Source organism: Eumetopias jubatus, unplaced genomic scaffold (genome assembly GCF_037043125.1).
Source record: "Eumetopias jubatus isolate StellerSeaLion01/CBP00866 unplaced genomic scaffold, mEumJub1_p1.0 scaffold_15, whole genome shotgun sequence".
NCBI lineage: Eukaryota > Metazoa > Chordata > Mammalia > Carnivora > Otariidae > Eumetopias > Eumetopias jubatus.
The window spans coordinates 94,801,388-94,820,392 of NW_028274821.1; the positions used below are offsets into that span (position 1 = coordinate 94,801,388).

The following is a 19,005-nucleotide window of genomic DNA, read 5'->3' on the forward strand; positions in this document are numbered from 1 at the left end:
GAGGGGCGGGAGAAGGGGCGGGGGACGGTCTCTGGCCGGGCTGGGGGCAGGGCCGAGGCTGGCTGGAGCCCGGGGGCGGGGGGCGAGCCGGGAGGAGAGGGGGGGACCCTGGAGGCGGGGGCGGGCCCGGGTGGCGCGGGGTGGGCGGGCCCAGGGGAGTGGGCGGGTCCGACGGGGCGGGCCGGGGAGAGGGGGCGGGTCCTGGAGGGTGGGGCTCGGAGCGCGGCGGCGGGAGGGGGGTGTCAGTGCGCGGCCGCCCGGGCAGGGCGGCGGCATGGGGCGGGTACAGCTCTTCGAGGTCTGCCTGAGCCACGGTCGCGTCGTCTACAGCCCGGGAGAGCCGCTGGCGGGGGCCGTGCGCGTGCGCCTAGGGGCGCCGCTGCCCTTCCGAGGTGGGCGCGGGGTCCCCTCGGGGGGGGGCAGGTCGGCGGGGCTCAGGTGGCTGCGCAGCACCTGCGGCGGGGCGGGCTCTCCCGGAAGCAGCAGCTAGTGGCGCTTGGCCTGGACCCGCGGAACTGGTGGCGCCTCTTGCCGCCCCCTCTCTTCCCCTCCCGCTGGCGCGGGGAGTCTTGGGCCCCGCCGGCTGCAGGGAGGGCTGGGGTGCGGCCGGCCGGGCGGCGCAGACCCGCCGGGGTGGGTGGCTGCTGGCAGATGGGGCGGAGCAGGGAGGCCAGGGTGGCCCAGTCCTTCCGCATGTGCCCTTCCTGTTCTCTCCTCGGGTCGCCCGGAGTCGGGGGCGGGGGTTTAGATCTTGCCCACCTTGCCGAAGGCCCCTATGACTTGGAAACGTGCCCGCCCCCGACCCTCTCTGTAGGGTCTGCAGGGTCCGCTGCACCCTGCACCTGCTGGGCCCTCACCTGGCGCCTGGCCCGCGGTGGGCTTTCTCTTCCACACGCCCAGGCCCCTGGCGCAGGCCCTCAATCCTCATGTTCCCGCGGCGCACCCGTTTCGACCCAGGCTAAGGCTTGGCCTTGCGAGCTGGGAGGGTCTTGCTCATCCCTGCGTGACCCAGGCCTCCAGCCCAGCGAGCATCTAGGAACTGAACCCGAGCCCTACTGGCTGGTCCTTCTGCTGGTGCAGACATCTGGGACTTTGGGACTGGGAGTCAGGTTGCTGGTGTGGCCCTTGCTAGGGCTCTCTGCAGGTGCGGGCCTTATCTGCCATCTGAGGTGTGGGCAGGGCCCTGAATGAGACTTCAAAGCTCAGCCCTCAGGGTGCCACCCAGGTACTCTATGCCTGATCGCTGGTTCTGAGTGTGAGGGTGCTCCTGCTGGAGTGCTTCTCCACCTTGGATGCTTGGACCAAACCACAGCCATCAGGCAGCCCTCTGGACTTTGATCCTCTGGGCCCCTGCGTGCTGGGTAGCTCAGTTCATCTGGTGCCTCTGAGGACTGAGAGCCAGTGCCCAACTTTCTGGGCCACTGCTGCCTGGGTCCTGGGTGGGTCTGACTCCTGACCTTGCCATGTTTGAGGCTGCAGGGTTTAGGAAGAAACTGAGTGGGTGAAGTTACCCCTGGTCAGGCGTCCAGCCTTGTGCGGTCTCCTCCTGATGACTCACACCTCCTTTCCCGTCTCCTCGGTTGGAGTTTGGGGTTTGGGTGGGGTAGTTATGGTGGTGGCAGGGGGCACAGCAGGAACGGTGCAGCTCTTCCTTGGGGCACAAGGAAAGATGACAGTTGAGGACTGAGGGGAGAGCCCAGGGCACAGGAAGGAGGGGTGGGCTTGTGGCTGTGGGGATGGCAGACACGAGACCCCATGCAGGAGCTCACTGCCTGGCTCATCCGCCCAGTCATGCTTCTGTAGCTGGGGCCCAGGGCAAACAGGCTGTTACTGACCACAGTGAAGCCGAGTCCCCCAGCCTCCATGTGGTGGGTGGGATGTGGGTGAATGGACAGTTGGGCCATAGGATGGTGAGGGAGCCCATGCTGATGGTCCCCACTATAAATGTGCTAGCCAATCGCCTGAATAGGGGAGGGAAGATGGGGACATAGGCTGAAGAGTAGATGGATGATGACTTTGAGCCAGAAGAGTTATTATTCAGATTGTCCCTGGGGTGTAGACAGAATGTGGTGCTGAGGCTGTTCTGGGGCCTTCTTTCAGCCCTGGTTGGGTTTGGAAAAGGAAAGGCTGTGCTTCTTTTTTTCTTTCATTCATAAGATACTTGTTGAGCTCCTGCTATCAGCCAGTGATGCAACAGGGAGGCCTTCTACTGCTCTGGGAGGACATGGAGGTGGGAAGGCCTCAGGCCTTCAGGCCCTGGGGGGCTCCTCGTCTTGCCCACTAAATGCTTGTCTGATGAAGGACAGAGATGATTTGCACTCAACCATGAGGACACTGGCTGCCCTCGGAGCAAATGCAGAAGGAGAAACCTGTGGAAGGAACTGGTTCCCTGGAGCCCAGGTCCAGCTGAGCCTGAGGCTGGGGGTCATGCGGTGGGGGTGCCCTGTGTTCTGCTCTCAAGGGTGGGCATTGGGGGCGGGGGGAGCCTAGACAACAGCAGCAGTCAGCCCCCAGCTCGCCAGCTCACTGAACTCTCACCAAGGGGCAGATGCCATTCTCCCCACCTCCCGTGGACCAACTCTGTGAACCCTCAGAGCAACCCCGGGAGGGGGGCACCATTACTCTTCTCATGCTTCAGACTTAGAAACAGGACAGATGGAAGTGCCTCATAGGCCAGAGCTTTAGTGAAAAGATGTGGCAAAGGCTGGGCTGCTCTAGGTTTGTGGGAACTGGCAGAGGTGGGCAAGACCTTTGGGACCAGGGTGAGTGAGCAGAGATCTTGGTCAGACGGCAGATAGGCAGGCAGGAGGACTGCTGGACAGGGGAGCTCCGAAGTCACTCTGGAACACAGTCCACCTGATGATGTTCCCTGGAGAACAGGAATGGCCCCAGACCTCCAGAGGGATGCTTATCAGTTTGGAGCTTGCCTTTCTTTACATACCTGAGCACTGTTGGAAGCGAAACACCTTTAAACCTAGGCGGTGCAGCAGGGCATGTTGCTGTGCACCGGGGGCCGCCCCAGGTGGTGCACTTGCTGTGAGTCTGCCGTGCACCGGAACGCACCTGCCCCTGTCCTGTGCCTGTGCCTCAGGGCACACATGCTGGTGTGATGGCTGCGCTCACCTGCAGGAGCAGACCCCCCTGCATGGGGTGGGAGGGACAAGCGTACTCTGCGTGTCCATCCCCTGTGCCTCCATTGTGCCCCTGCGGAGGGGAGTGGACAGGAACAGGCCGTTTGACTCCAAGATGGTGATGGGAAGCTGCTCGTGCAGGCAAGGTCCCCAGAGGGGCTTTAGCGTGTGAGCAAAAAGAGGCTCTTTGCCTGAGCCTTGGGAAGGTCGTAGAACTTGGGCCCCTCTGGGATATCCCAAGGGTTGGTGTGATACTGTTAAGTTTTTCTGAGGTCAGGTGACCCCGTGGCTTGTTCACCTGAATTCTGGGGGCCGCATCCAGGCTGGGTGGGTGACTGTTTTAGGCATTTTGCTGTTGGACACGTGGGCTATGCCTAGATAGTTTGCTGTTACAGTGTTGCTCATAGCTCCTGGGTAGAGAGGGTGGATTGTGAGAACCTCTGGGTCCTCGGGGATGTGCATGTAAGGTCCTAGCAGATCTTCCTGGTGCTTTGCTAGGGCCCCTGTAGCGGCCTGCAGTTTGATCACCGTAAAGGAGTTTTCCATCTCCTCTCCAACACATGTCAAAATATTTAATATTTGCCAACTGATAGGTTAAAATGGTAACTCATTTGAGTTTCTCTGATTTCTGCTGAGGCGGGATATCTGTTCCTGTCGTCTGCTGCTATGTAAAAGTCACTTCTATGTAATAAGTCACCCCTAAGCTAAGTGGTTTAAAACAACCAGTTTATTATAACTCACAGCGCTATGGATTGGGAATTTGGACAGAGGGGGGCAGGGTGATTCTTCAGCTCTATGTGCCATCCACTGAGGTCACTTGACAGTTTTCAGTGGGCACTGGGCCAATCTGGGGACCAGTTAATTCCTTCTGGCATACTCTGCTGGTCCCAGAATTCGCAGGGCAGCCATATTCAAGGAGGGATGCACCCTCTCTGTGGGGAGTGTAGAGTGGCGTGGCATCTGGAATCGTCACACTTCCCCTCCTTTATTCACTCCCCTGCCATATTTCTCTCGGGATGTGTTCATCTGTAGGAGCACCCCTGATGTCTCAGATTTCTGGGATAGGAACAATTCCAGGTCTGGCCCTAGGAGGGGATGGCTGATGGAGTGTGGATAGAAATCAGGGCTGAGGTCTGGTCACTGGCAGTGCCAACGGGGATGGAGGATAAGCTAAGGGTTCCCCGGCGGAAAGCCTGGTGGTCTGTGCGTGGCCAATAGGAGGCTTGTTTTGTCAGGGTTGGGTTGGCCTGCAGAGACCCGGACATGTCTGGTGTGGCTGGCCCCTGGCCCCGGGCACTTGGGATACCAGGTTTCTCCTGCCTGGTGCCTCTGTCAGAAGGGTGTCAGATTCTGAGTCACCTTCCCCTCACCTGACCATCAAGTCAGGGGAGGAAGGGGAGAGGCTGGGCAGGGAGGCTGACATCTTTGGCCTTATCTCATCCTTGCAGTTAAAGGAGGGGTGGAGCCTCAAGGCTACCTGTCACTGAGACCCCTCCAGCTGTGGTGTCTTCCTTGCTGGTCCAGCCGCGGCTTTCTGACCATAGCGGTCTCTGGGCAAATGCCCACTGGAGTGGGGAATTTGAGTTCCTGGCCACAGGAAGGTGGCGGTGACCTCTGCTGCAAACGGTCCTGGTCAGAGAGAGGACCAAGTCCTCTCTTGATGTAGGAAATCACCCCTCCTGGGCAGCACTGGTCCAGGAAGCTAAGGGTGTCCCCACCCTGCAGTGTGCCAGACCTTTGGGTACCTTATCTGCTCAGGCAGGTCTAACCACATTCCTGCATCATGAGGGCTAGCAGTTAGCTTCCTGGAGCATGAAGGGGCGCCTTCCAGCCTAACTGACTTGCCTGTGAACCAACACGAAGTGGGGCTGGAGGTCAGCTGCCCCATAGGTTTCCGTTCATCGCTGGTGTCCCAAGCATCCCTTGTAGGGAGCTGAGTTTACACAGGTCTGGTGGGCCCAGGGGTGACTGGGAACCAAGGTTACCAGGTTGGGGGTTGTCCAGGTGTCACCTGGGTGACCACTGGGGCCCTCCTGTTCTGGACTTTGGGACAGATTTAACTCTGTGCCTCATCACCCTGGCTCCCTGGGAGTACCCCAAAATGGGGGATGGACATGAGGTATCCTCTGAAGGGCAGCAGGTCACTTGCTGGCCCGCCTAAGGCCCAGCACCCCTTGGTGTGCCAGCTCTACCTAAATCTCTGTGATGGGGGCAGGGAGGGGCCCAGGCCAGTGGCTGGCTGGGACTCACACTGTCTCCCCACCTTGCAGCCATCCGAGTGACCTGCATGGGTTCCTGCAGGGTGTCCAACAAGGCCAATGACGCAGCATGGGTAGTGGAAGAGGGTTACTTCAACAGTGCTCTGTCGCTGGCTGACAAGGGTGAGTTTGGGGGCCTGTACTTGCCTTGTCACATGTAGTGAACCCCTCCAGGGCAGATCTTGGTTGAGAGTGGGGCCTGTCTGTCCATCCCACCTCCTCATCTGCCTCTGCTGACCCACCCTCTAGCAGGGCTTTGTACCCTGATGTGTTGCTCTCCCCAGCAGGCAATAGGCATTGCCTGATAGGGCCTGGGTGGTTGAAGGGGGCCAGCTTCTCTTTGATTTCGGTGGGCTCTGGCCCCTGGAGTAGCCCCGTCCCCCTTTCCTGTTTAAGCCAAGCTCTTGTACCCCTTCCTTTGCCCAGGCTGCAGCCCTGTACTGCTAGGGTGCCTGGAGTCAGAGGCAGGGAGACCCAGTAGCCAGACCCAGTATGAACTGGTCGGCTGCAGTGCCTGCTTCTAACCTGTGTCCCGTGGTGTCAGCTCAAGTCTCCTGAGCCCCTCTCCCCCACCCCTGCCTCCTGTCTCCGCAGGGAGCCCGCTGGCTATGGTGTCAGCTCAAGGCTCCTGAGCCCCTCTCCCCCACCCCTGCCTCCTATCTCTGCAGGGAGCCCGCTGGCTGTGGTGTCAGCTCAAGGCTCCTGAGCGCCTCCTGTCTCTGCAGGCAGCCTGCCTGCTGTGGTGTCAGCTCAAGGCTCCTGAGCTCCTCTCCCTCACCCCTGCCTCCTGTCTTCACAGGGAGCCTGCCAGCTGGTGAGCACAATTTCCCTTTCCAGTTCCTGCTTCCTGGTAAGAGCCCAGCCTGGCCTGTCCAGGCCTGCTGCTGACAGTTGGTGGACAGGAGGTGGGACAGGGGACAGTTGGGTGCCATTCCCTGCTCTCTCTCCAGCCACAGCGCCCACGTCCTTTGAGGGCCCCTTTGGGAAGATTGTGCACCAGGTGCGGGCCACCATCGACACACCACGTTTTTCCAAGGATCACCAGTGCAGCCGTGTGTTCTATATTTTGAGCCCCCTGAACCTGAACAGCATCCCAGACATTGAGGTGAGGATGGAGCAGTGGTCTCCTGGCTGATGCCCTACCCCCAGGCGAGATGAGGTGGCTGGGATCTAGAAGAGCACTGTGCGGTGTCTGGGGGGCAGGGCACAGCAGGGCTGAGTGGGCTTGTCCAGGGGCTGCAGAGATCTAGGCTGCCCATACCTGCCAAACGCCTTCATTACTGCCCTCCCCTCAAGCAACCCAACGTGGCCTCCACTACCAAGAAGTTCTCCTACAAGCTGGTGAAGACGGGCAGCGTGGTCCTCACTGCCAGCACTGACCTCCGTGGCTACGTGGTAGGGCAGGTGCTGCGGCTGCAGGCTGACATTGAGAACCAGTCAGGCAAGGACACGAGCCCTGTGGTAGCCAGTCTCCTGCAGGTCAGAGTCCTCTCTGGCTGTCAAGGCCTGTCCCCACGGGGCTGGAGGAGGGGGAGGTGACTGGCCTGCCAGGCTCACAGGCTGGCCCTTCCCCAGAAAGTGTCCTACAAGGCCAAGCGCTGGGTCCATGACGTGCGGACCATCGCAGAGGTAGAGGGTGCAGGTGTCAAGGCCTGGAGTCGGGCACAGTGGCAAGAGCAGATCCTGGTGCCTGCCCTGCCCCAGTCAGCCCTGCCAGGCTGCAGCCTCATCCACGTGGACTACTACCTGCAGGTGCTGGGGGTTGGAGGGAGTGTGGTGGGGAAAGGGGGCTGGGTAGCCTAGCCTCACTCTCCCTTCCTCCCCAGGTCTCCCTGAAGGTGCCTGAAGCCACCGTGACCCTCCCTGTCTTCATCGGCAATATCGCTGTGAACCACGCCCTGATGAGCCCCTGGCCAGGCCCAGGGCTCCCTCCTGGGGTGCCAGTCCCCGTGGTGCCCTCGGCGCCGCCCCAGGAGGAGGCCGAGGCTGCAGCCAGCAGCCCCCGCTTCACAGACATAGTCTCCCTCTCCACGGAGAGCCACTCACATGAGCAGCCGTTGCCTGCTGCCTTTGGCTCTGTGCCTGGTGCCCCTGAACCCCGTCCTCAGGATGGCAGCCCTGCTCCCCACGCATTGCCCCCTCCCTTGTGCATCTCCACAGGTGCCACTGTCCCCTACTTTGCAGAGGGTTCTGGAGGGCCAGTGCCCACCACCAGTACCTTGATCCTGCCCCCAGAGTACAGTTCGTGGGGCTATCCCTATGGTGAGTGAGGGGCCTGGGGCCGGGTGGGGGAGAGGGCACCATGAACCCCATGCAGACCTCGTTCTCTCTCCGCAGAGGCCCCGCCATCCTATGAGCAGAGCTGTGGCGGTGCAGATCCCAGCCTGACACCCGGGAGCTGACCCTGTGCCACCTTCTCCGGGTGGGCTGACCTTTGCCCTGGGACCGGGCACCCAGGGCCTCGTGCCTTCTTCGCTCCCGGCCTGACCCGGCCCACTCAGGACCCGCTGCTGCCCGGCTGCTCCTTTCAGCCTCTGCCTAGGGACCAGCCTCTCCCCAGGGGCCTGGGGCCTGGAGAGATGCCGTGTAAATAAAGTGCTTCATTTGTAGAGCTAGGCACAGGACAGCCTCTCGGGCACCCTCTTCTCGCCCGGTGCGCGGCAGCCTAGCCCTGGGGGCCGCTCCTGGGCATGCACCCCCCTCCTGGTCCTGCTCGCCCTTCCTTCAGTCCTGGAACCCCGTCCATGGGCCGCCCCATCCTCTCCAGTGCATGTGCCCCTCTCCTTGGTTCTGGGCCCTTCCTTCCAGGTGCCTAGAGCTTAGAAGACTGGCCCCGGGGAGTGGGACCATCATGGACTGACTGGGTACCTTTAACTCAGGCCAGGGCTGGTGCTCGTTCTCATGGTTCTGCTTAAAGATATGCCCTCAGAGTGCAGCTTGCATGTCTGGAGCCTTGGTGTTAATTTTAACATGTATTTGTAACGTGGGGAGAAGACCACCCCTGTAAGGTTTTATTGACACACTTTGGGCTTGCCCATCCAGCACCCATCGTTCCAGGTGGTGGAGTTCAGATCTCCTGCACCAGAGGAAATCCTGTGGGGGGTGACCAGGTGGGCTTGCCCACGTTCCCACACCTTGTGCTGTTCCCTTATCCTTGGCCTCAAGTCTCAAGTTCCTGCTGTCACCACTGCCACCCACGTCTGGCTCTGAGGGATACTGCTGCTCATCTCCCATGAACACCCAGGCCCATGCCTGCTCCTGAGGTCCCTTTCAAATGCCTGTTGTCTAGGATTCAAGGAACCCAAGAACAAATAAAGTCAGGGTTCGGCAGAGCAACGTTTACCAAAGGGGCATCCTGCAGGTGTTCCAGTGCTGAGGGGAGGCCTGTAAATGCCCAGTGATCTGGACTGTGCTTTGGGAAATACTGGAGGTGGGATTAAGATAAGACTTTGGGTTGAAATTCTGTATCTGACATATAGTGAGGGAGTGACCTTGGCTAGGTGTCTCAGTTACCTTAATCTATAACAAATTTATGGGACTAGGAGTGGACATATTGAACCCCCCCCAACCCCTCGCCCCTGGTTTATTTCTTGTACACTTAACAGTTCAGAAGTGAAAGATTTGGGCCTGGTGACATACCTGTTATTCTCAAGTTGAGGCTTCCACCCCGGGGTCCAGGGTGGCCATTCCAGATTTCACCATCAGCCAATTTACTGGGCCTGTTCCTGTAACTTCTTGGGGGCTACAGGCTGGGAAGTAGATTGTATCACTTGTGCAAACATCCCATTGGCCACTCTTTACAAGTTGGAAATGTGCTCCTTAGCCAGACAGCCATGTACCTAGCTAAAATGTTACTATTTGTGGAACATGGAGAGGATGAACATTGGAGAAAAGCTCAAAATATGCCACAGGGAGAATAATCTGTAAAACATCCATTAGCAGCCTCATTGTTGGAAACCTGCCTGGCTTTCAACCCCATCTCAGCGTCTCAACAGTTAGGCGGTCTTGAGGGCACTCAACTCCCTTGCTTTAGTTTGTTCACTCAACCCACGTCTCGGGACTGACCTGATGGTTATACAGTTCACATGGCATGTGTCAAAAACAGCCCTTGACATAAGTGATCAGTGATCACACAAGGATAGGGTAGGTTGGGCTGACAGTGCAAAATGGGGACACATTCACTTACAGTCGGTATTTGCCTGGTAAAGGACTTTCTCTCCACATCTGATTCATTCAACAAATATTAAAAAAATTTTTTTTTTCTTAAGATTTTATTTGACAGAGAGATAGAGTGAGCACAAAGTAGGCAGAGTGGCAGGCAGAGGGGGAAGCAGGCTCCCTGCTGAGCAAGGAGCCCCATGTGGGACTCAATCCCAGGACCCTGGGATCACAACCTGAGCCGAAGGCAGCTGCTTAACCGACTGAGCCACCCGGGCGCCCCTCAACAAATCTCCTTCATGCCAAGCATTGTTATAGGCAGTAGGGCACACAAGATAAAAATCTCTGTCTGGACTTCTAAGTGGGAAAGACAACATAGCAGTGGAGTGTCATGGAGTCAAAGCAAGGAAGTTCTGGGGAGCAGTATTGTTTTCAATAGGGAGGTCAGGGAAGGCTTCCCTGAAGAGGTAGTATTTGAGACCCAAGGGTGGTAGAGACACGGCAGAGATAATGCAGGAGTGGAGATGGGGGGGATGGTGCCAGAGAGGCGTGTATGGGTGAAGGTGGGTCAGGTTGGGCTGTGCAGGCTGGGACTACTGAGCTTCCAGTCATGAGGCTCAGAGTTGAGGTCCTAAGCCTGTTAGGAGCTGACTTAGGCTGTCCCAGAGAAACCTGGGAAGATTTTCTAGGTGCTTATATTCGTCCACTTCCTCCTCTGCACCTCTGTGCACGGTCAATGCCCACCTTAGTAATTTTCCTGCAGTCCCATGAGAGTGAGCCATCATAAGCCAGGGGGAGGCAGGATTAGCCTTCGACTCAGGGCCTCCTCAGTTCTCGCTGCAAAGACTGGCCAGAGAAACCCGATTTCAGTCTATATTTCTTTCCTCAACTCCCAGAAGATGGTAAAAATAGGCCTTAGGGAGCGGGTGGGCAAAGCCAGTTTACGTGATGCTGTCCATGAAGGCTGCTTGGTGTGCAGAGATCTCTGTGCATAATTGGCTGGCAGGCTGGCGGGTAGGAGCCGATTCAAAGAGCTTGCAGTTGCTCAGGGAGGCTGCCCAGACGGGGCACACCTCCTAACTGGAGCATCTCGCACCAGCGGGGGGCAATCCTCCTCCCGGGACGTTCCCCGCCCCACCCCCAGCCTTCCCAATCAGAACACAGTCCCCGTCCAGAGCGCACTTTCCTAGCGGGACACCCTCCCTAGTCAGAGCATCGTCTCCCACAGCGGAAGTGGTCCCTGGCCAGAGCATGCCCCGAAGCCAGGGCACCTCCCCTAACCGAAGCACCCCAAACGGAGGCAACTCTCTCCTCACGGAGACATCCCCCAAAGCCGGGGCAATCCTCCCCACCGCACGTTCCCCTCCCCTTATCGGGGCAGGCTTCTCGGTCGGCACAACGCCGGCATCCAGTCTTAGCAGGACACCCCCCGCCCCCCCCGCCGGGGCACCCCCCCCCCCACCACCGGGTACGGCCCAGAAGCACCCTCCAGGTGGGCATTCCTCACAACCAAGCCCCTGCCCACCAACCCGGGAATACCCGCGAACCCGGGCACCGCCCTAGGACGCAAGTCAGGATCCGCCTTCTGCGAAGGCCGACGGAAGAAAAGTGCGTCCGGGGTTAGAGGTCAGGGATCCTTCTCCACCCCAGCCAGCCCACGAGGATGCCCACGTAGAAGGAAAAGATATTTGTGAAAACGGGAGAACGAAGCCCAGCCGCCGCGACGCCTCCGGAAGGCCGCTACGTCCAGGCCCGCCCCCCGCCCGGCCCGCGCAGCCCGGTTCCGGCCGGCGCACGCTCGCGCCGGGAGCGCCGCACGCCGGGCCGTAGTGCGCGGGCGCGGGCGCGGGCGCAGGCGCAGACGCGCGCGACCAGCCCCGCCCCGCCCTGAGCCGCGAGGCGCGGGCGGGGCGATGGCGCGCGGGAGGGGCGGGGCCACGCTGCGGGCCCGGGCCATGGCCGCCGCGGATGCCGAGGTGAGGAGCGGGGCGGTGGGCCGGCGGCGGCGGGGGCGGCGGGCGCGGAGCCGGCGGGCGCGGAGCCGGCGGGCGGGCGGGGCGCGCGGGCGCGGGCGGGGGCGCCGAGCCGGAGGGGGCCGGGCGGGCCCGCGCCTCCCCGCCGCCGCCGTCGCCGCGCCTCAGGCCGAGGCCGGGCCGAGGCCGCCGGCGTCCGGGCCGCGCCGCGCGGGGCGCGCTTTGTGCGGCGGGCGGGCGGGGGGCGGCCGGCGGGCGGGGGGCGGCGGGCGGGGCGCGGGGTGAGGGCCGGCCGCCCGCGTCCGCGCCGCCCGCCCCCGCGCGCCCCGGGCCTCAGCCGGGAGCCCCGCGGAAGGGGCGGAGGACAAAAGGGAAAGTGGGGCGAGCCGGCCAACTTCGCGGCGCGAGCCGAGGCGAGGCCGTGCGCTCCCGGCGCCTCTCCTGCGCCCCGCTGACCTTTCACTTTGTTCCGAATAGGATGGCACCGTCTTTAACGAAAAGTTGGCCGGCCCGGCGCGCTTCTCCCCAGACAATGCTGCCCGGCCCTGGCGGCTGTCAGAAGCAGGAATGCACGACTTCAGTTTATTGCTAAACAAACTGCTTAGACGGGCTTTGGATATAAAAAGTTCCCATTTTCTTGCTAATGCTGTGTAGGCTTCCCTCCTGCTGATTCTCGAGGATACTTTGTTTCCTAGCTTGTAGCAGCGCCGGAACCGAACTCTGTGAGGTGGACCCCCAGCTTCCCGCTGCCGGGAAAAGCAAGCAGGAGGCAGCGTGCCGGTGGAAATGCAGGAATAGTGCGGGCTTCGGGCTGACAGAAGGGACCAGTTTGGAAAAAAGTGACGATCTCTGAGTTTTTTCTGAAAGTACTTCGTGTGTGGTAATCAACGTGGGGATTTCGGAAAGCTAAGGTGTAGGAAGACAGGAACCGGGTGCACACACGGAGCTGTACATTTTGATCGAAATAATGTGTGGTGCTTTTATTTCTGATCTTTTTCGTGTGTTTTTGCGAGGGTTGATAATAAGTGAACGGGGAGGGTGCAGGGGATTTTCAAAGTTCAGTGCAAGGAGTACTAATTGAATTCCTACCACACACTCAAGGAACGTATGAGGCTCTGGGACAAGTAGGTAAATTAGGTAACCCTGAAAGTGACTTCCAGGTTTGTGGAGAAAAGATGTGTACTGAGTAATGGTATTTGTTGAGCCCTCGCTGTGGCTCGGGGCACTGGGATTGACTTTAGGTGAGTTCTCTCGTTTACCTTTCTCTGCTCTGGGCAGCGGGTGCTATTATTTCCTACTCAGCAGGCAAGGAAAACACGACTTGGAAGAGATTGAATGACTTGGCATAGCCTGTTGTAGGACTAGCCCTTGTTGGGTGTTTGGCACATAGTAGGTTTTTAATAAATAATTGATGAGCAGATGACCCCAGATGGCTCTCCTTCCACACTCAGCCTCGAATAGAGGGCTTAACTCAGCTGATGATAATGACAGCCTGTGTTCACGAAGCCCTTACCTGTGTCCGATCCTGTTGTAGTGCTTTGCATGAGTTCACTCATGAAAGCCTGACAGCGGTCTTCTGAGCTAGGTACTGTTCGGCTCCCCTTTGCAGATGAAGAAAGAGGCACAGTGCATTCCAGTGTCTCAGAGCTTGTGCTGGAGAAGATGTATGCAGGCAGTTTAGCTCGCTGAACATGTGCTGTGTCTGTTGTGGTCATTTTCACGAAATAAAAGCTCGGGGTTTAGATTCATGATCTTAAGTGTTTATTGTGGAGGTGCATTGATAGGGTAAGGGGCCTCCTGGACAGTGGGTGGGCATAAGATCATCTCTTGCCACTAAATCTGGGAAATGGTTACTGGATCAGGGTTCACTGATTGCCAAATGATTAAACCAGCAAAGTGAACACTTGAAACTTACCTAATTTCCTGTTTGTTCTTTTCTCTTTTCCTTGACCTAGAAAGAGAGTCACCACTTTTTCACACTAAAGAGAACTAATAAGCTAGTGGAATATATCCCATGCTCCCATTTTGTGGATTAGTAAGTGGGGGCTCCTGGGGCTTAATGTATGTTCAGGATCGCCCAGGACCAGAGCGTAGGGTAATGTACTTGATTTAAGGCTTTTGACCCAGCAAAATGTCTTCCTTTTAGCAGGAGGGCCTTCCCAGGCAGATTGTATGCTTCATATTCTAGCAGGGTGGCAACTTTGTATCTCTTTCTTAAAACTTATTTTTTTGTTAAAATAATATGAGCACATGTACATAGTTTAAAAAGTCAGATGGTGCTGGGGCACCTGGCTGGCTCATTCCGTAAGACTCTTGACCTCAGGGTGGTGAGTTCAAGCTCCACATTGGGTGTGGAACCTACTTAGCATCCCCCCAGAGTAAGTTAAAAAAAAAAAAAGTCAAATAGTTCTAAAAGACCTTTTAAAAAGGCCACCTTCCTCCTCTCTTGACTTTCTAGAGAGGCAGCAGCCACTTGGCACTCTTTAACGTTTGCTTCATGTATCTAAATAACGTTTGTGTCGCCATGTCTTCATTCACCAATTTTAGGGGTTATTTGTTGGCTTCCACTAAAGGTAGATGATGACTTCAGCTCTCTCATACTCTGTTAACCTAGAACACTCACAGTTTTGGTTAAATTCATATCCAAAATCATCAGTTCAGGTCATTATTGTGCCATGCAATTGCTTTTCTTTTCTTTCTTTTTAAGATTTTATTTTTTAAAAAGATTTTATTTATCTTAGAGAGCATGTGAGTGGAGGGAGGGGCAGAGGGGGAGGGAGAAAATCTTAAGTCGACTCTGTGCTGAGCTGTGCTGATCCCATGACCCTGAGATCATGACCTGAGCCAAAACCAAGAATGGGACGCTTAACCGACTGAGCCATCCACGCACCCCTTAAGATTTAATTTTTAAGTAATTTCTACACCCAGTGTGGGGCTCGAACTCACAACCCTGAGATCAGAGTTGCAGGCTCCACCAGCTGAGCCAGCCAGGTGCCCTGTATTTCTTTTTTCTTTTTCTTTTTTTTTTTTTTAAAGATTTTATTTATTTATTCATGAGAGACAGAGAGAGAGAGAGAGAGAGAGAGAGAAGCAGAGGGAGAAGCAGGCTCCCAAGGAGCAGGGAGCCTGATGTGGGACTCGATCCCAGGACCCTGGGATCATGACCTGAGCTGAAGGCAGACGCTTAACCATCTGAGCCACCCAGGCGCCCTGTATTTCTTTTTTCGTACAGCCTTCTTTCTTTCGTGGAGTTAATGATTGCCTCATTTTTCATTTGCCTGGTTTCCTTTGAATTTCAGAATAATGTTCTTGCAATTTCTATTCTGTGAAATGTTTCTCAATTTAAGTTTCCTCCACTTAGCCCTGTCAGCTCACCATTTGCTTCTTTGGTGCTCCTGAGTCACTCTGCCTGTCGGGATGTGCTTGTTCTCTTAGCTTGGTGCACACTGACATCCTGGGAATTGCCCCCATTATTCTCTAGTGATGAACCCCTTTCCCTGCATCTAATGGCTCCCCTCTGTGTGTTTACTCACTCGTGGTGGTAGAACACACTCTCTAATAGCTTACCAGTAGTTTTTTGGGAGGCAAACTTTTGGGACTTGCATGTCTGAAAATGTACTTATTCTCCCACCGCACTGAAAGATTATGTTTGGCTGGGCTTGGCATTCCAGGTTAGAAGTAATTTTTAAGGGCGCCTGGGTGGCTCAGTCGGTTAAGTGTCTGCCTTCACCTCAGGTCGTGACCCCAGGGTCCAGGGATTGAATCCCACATCGGGCTCCCTGCTCCGTGGGGAGCCTGCTTCTCCCTCTGCCTCTCTCTCGTTCTCTCATGAATAAATAAATAAAACCTTTAAAAAAAAAAAAAAGAAGTGATTTTTAAGTTACTGCTCCCATATCTTCTAGTTTTCATTGTTGCTGTTGAGAAGTCCATTTGATCTCAATCCTTTTAACCATGATTCCCCCAACACATTTTTAGGATCATTACATCCCACAATTTTTATGATGTGTCTTAATGGTGGCCTATTTTCATTATCATGCAGGATATTAAGTAGCCTGAAATCTGGAGATTGATGCTCTTTTGTTGGTAGGAAATTTTGTACAATATAATTGAGGTAGTTTATTTTCTACTATTTCAGTTGAATATTGTACTTCCTGTACTAAATATTCTCATTTTTATTTATTTATTTTTAAAGTTTTTGTTTATTTAGAGTGGGGGAGGGAGAGAGAGAGCACACTCAAGCAGGGGGAGGGACACAAGCAGAGGGAGAGAGAGAATCTCAAGCAGACTCTGCGCTGAGTGCAGAGCCCAGTCTTGAGATCATGACCTGAGCTGAAACCAAGAGTTGGACGCTTAACCGATTGAGCCACTCAGGCACCGCAGTATTCTAATTTTTGAAAGCCTTTTAGTCTTAAATCTTTTTGTTCTATTTTTTGGGGAGCATTTTTGACTGTTCTTTCACGAATTTTTAACTTTTCTTGTCATATTTTCATGTTCTTTATTCTCTCTTCCTTTTTTAATGCCTCCTATTCTTGTTTAATGTATACAGTGTCTGCTTGATCTCAGTTAAATTTCTTAAAATCCAGTTAAAACTTTAAAAAACTATTTTATTGGGGACCTGGGTGCTTCAGTTGGTTAGACATCCAAGTCTTTTTTTTTTTTTAAGATTTTATTTATTTATTAGGGGGAGGGAGAACACAAGCAGGGAGGAAGCACAGAGGGTGAGGGAGAAGCAGACCCCCTGCTGAGCAGGGAGCCCAATGCGATCCCAGGACCCTGAGATCATGACCTGGGCTGAAGGCAGATGCTTAACCCACAGAGCCACCCAGGCGCCCAGTGTCTGAGTCTTGATCTGGACTCAGGTCTTGATCTCAGGGTGGTGAGTTCAAGCCCCATGTTGGGCTCCACGCTGGGCCTGTGGCCTACTTAAAAAAAAAAATTACGTTAAAATTATTGTTTTTCTGATTTTTTTCTGTTTCCCCTTCTGTTTCTGTTTCTGATCTTTTTCTTTCTTTCTGGACAGCTTCTCCCAGTGTCTGGTGATGGTTGGCTCTTTATTCACCTTTAAGAATAAAGTGCTAAAAATGGAAAGCTTGAGTGTTTAGGGGTTTGTTTACTTGTTGCTTCAGTGGAGGGTGATGACTGACTTTTTGTTGGCTCTCTAAATGTTACTGTCCCCTGGTTTTGCTTCCTCAGAGAAGGCTCCTTCAGTCCCTTGCCTTGTTGGTGTTGAGCTGGACGTACTGGAGCTAGGTTACAGGGCAGGAGAGGAAGAGGAGGGTCTTCCCGTGTCTCAGTACATAGCCTTGTCCTGACTTCCCTGCTTTCATTTGTGGAGCTCACTCCTGTTCTTTGTGCCCACGGTCCCCAAGTGTGGTACACTTCTGGTAGAGTTCTTACTGAGCTAGCCCTCTGGTCTCTGCAGCTACCATAGAGGCGTGCTTGTCTGAGTGTGTGGGGCTGCCTGGGGACCTGAGAGTCCAGCGCCCTCTAGGTGGATTTTTACAGCCACACCCCTTTTTAGCTCCAGGCATTACCCCATCATCTGAGCCTCTCCATGGTTCTGTGGGATCAGTCAGCCTGCTTCTCAGCAGTAACCTCTTTTTTTAATTTTATTTTTATTATTTTTTAAAGATTTTATTTATTTTTTTGACAGAGAGAGACAGTGAGAGAGGGAACACAAGCAGGGAGAGTGGGCAAGGGAGAAGCAGGCTTCCTGCCGAGCAGGGAGCCCGATGCAGGGCTAGATCCCAGGACCCTGAGATCATGACCTGAGCCGAAGGCAGACACTTAATGACTGAGCCACTCAGGCGCCCCAGTAACCTCCTCCTTTAGGTTCCTCTTCCTCTGCTCTGTATAGTGATTTAACTCTTCTCCATCTTCCTATTTGTGTTTTGTGTAGGGGTTTCAAATGTGTCTTAGGTGGAGTTTATGTTTCTCTTTCCTGTTCTTGTCTTTGGTTGATTTTTGATAAGGGAAGGGGGTGGAAAGCGTTCTGTCACGTAGAAATCAGAAGCATTTACTGTAAATCTTGAGAAGTGAGTTTTCCGCCACACTAAAAGCATAGCTCCCCTGTGGAAAGGGCTGCCCCTCTCAGGATATATGTGGCTTGTGTTTCTGGACTCATTACTGGGGAAGGTTCTGGAGTCATAATAAAGGTAAGCAAGAGCGATGAGTATATCTTAGCCCTAATGCTCAGAAGGACACCTGGAGGTGGAGGCTTAGTTGTTGGAGATCTCATGTGTGATCAGTGCCAGAGTGGGGGCTACAGTCCTTGTTTCCTGCTTCTGCTTCCGGTCCTGTCACAAAACAGTTTTGTATTGTTTGACCACATTTTATTGAATTTGTCTTTGAAAATAATTGAACTAATAAGAGCCATGTTTTGGGCTTTTCTTTAGGAACTTCATGTTTGGCATTTCATTGGACTTACCATGTTTGATGGAAGCTTTTATCTTATAGTAAGTGGGCAGTTTGATTTCAAGTTACAGTGCTGACTGAACTAGTCACATAGGGAATAATTATTGGAGCCCAGTTACTCTGGCCTACCGTAGGTGTGGTATAGAAAGTGTCAGTTCCAGATTTTGAGAAGTCCTCCTATTTACTGTTCTGCTTTTATTTAACTTCTAGTATTTTTGCTTATTTAAAAAAAAAACTCTTCACAGGTTTTGGATTTGAAAAACAACTCTTTGAAGGTGGCATTTCCTTTGAAATTGTGTCTTCCTAGATGAGAGGTCACTTTCCCAATTGCATCACTGTTCGTATTTTACTTAGAAAAGTTTTTGGACTGCTTTTGGCACCCCAGTTTTAATAGGTTTGTTTGTAAGTTCTGATCAGAGTATTTTAAATGATCTTTTCAGGGGGTCTGTAAGCATTTATTGAGCACCTTTGATTTGTGAAATGCTAGTCTATGTCCTGTGTAAGAGGATATGCATAAAAATGTAGTAGAGCAAATGTTACCAAGCAGGAAATGAGATGGAATCAGTTAAAAGTAAACAAGAAAAGGGCTGCTCCTGCACTCGTTGCTGCAGCCAGACCTGTGTTGGGAAAGGCTCCTTGAGGAAGATGGGTTAGTCCAGGTCTTAAAGGAGGTAAGGCTTGAATTGGAACGGTGAGGTACAATATGTACATTCCTTTAAAAAAAAAATGGCACTTTAACACAATCAGAAAATTGAAACCCGATAATGCCAAATATTTGTCATCTTTTTTTTTTCCTGATCCTTATGAATGTGCATGTTCATATTTAAAAGTGGCTCTACTCAGTGAGTATGTACTGTTTGCATTCTCCTCTTTCATGTATTATTTCCTGTGCATCCACATCTTTAACATTTTTAATAGCCACATGGTGTGTTTTGTAGAGAGGTCCCAGTTTCTTCAATGATGAATTGGGTGAGTCTGTACCCTTTGGTACAGGGTGGAATTACCAGGTCAGAAGGGGCGAGTGGCACGAGGTGAGGCTGGAGAGGCAGGGCCAGGTCATATAGGGTCTTG

General features: G+C 54.4%; 2 protein-coding genes across 9 annotated transcripts in view; both read left to right on the forward strand.

The window, feature by feature from the left end:
• The first annotated feature begins 240 nt into the window (after positions 1-240).
• Positions 241-8,324, forward strand: ARRDC1 (arrestin domain containing 1). Of its 2 annotated transcripts, XM_028094586.2 has the most exons (8): positions 241-392; positions 5,402-5,512; positions 6,189-6,239; positions 6,340-6,494; positions 6,686-6,868; positions 6,965-7,141; positions 7,216-7,651; positions 7,727-8,324. In XM_028094586.2, the coding sequence occupies exons 1-8, from the start codon at positions 275-277 to the stop codon at positions 7,789-7,791; spliced, it is 1,296 nt and encodes a 431-aa protein (XP_027950387.1). In that variant the 5' UTR covers positions 241-274; the 3' UTR covers positions 7,792-8,324. The 2 variants fall into 2 exon arrangements, with proteins under 2 accessions (XP_027950387.1, XP_027950389.1); XM_028094588.2 differs by lacking the exon at positions 6,965-7,141.
• Positions 8,325-11,468: 3,144 nt separating this feature from the next.
• EHMT1 (euchromatic histone lysine methyltransferase 1) overlaps positions 11,469-19,005 on the forward strand; it is a 137,630-nt gene continuing 130,093 nt past the window's right edge. For 3 of the 7 annotated variants that reach the window (XM_088019232.1, XM_088019235.1, XM_088019233.1), the window contains exon 1: positions 11,503-11,523. In XM_088019232.1, coding sequence (XP_087875358.1) covers positions 11,516-11,523 — 8 coding nt within the window. In that variant the 5' untranslated portion in view covers positions 11,503-11,515. Of the gene's footprint in view, positions 11,524-17,655; positions 17,676-19,005 lie in introns of those variants that run through there. The other 4 variants (XM_088019236.1, XM_088019237.1, XM_088019234.1 and 1 more) reach the window with 4 other exon arrangements.

Coding starts and splice junctions, on each gene's coding strand:
- ARRDC1 (XM_028094586.2), top strand. CDS start 275: ATGGGGCGGGTACAGCTCTTCGAGGTCTGCCTGAGCCACGGTCGCGTC. Junction 393..5,401: donor GGCGCCGCTGCCCTTCCGAG/GTGGGCGCGGGG, acceptor CCCACCTTGCAG/CCATCCGAGTGACCTGCATG. Junction 6,495..6,685: donor ACAGCATCCCAGACATTGAG/GTGAGGATGGAG, acceptor CCTCCCCTCAAG/CAACCCAACGTGGCCTCCAC.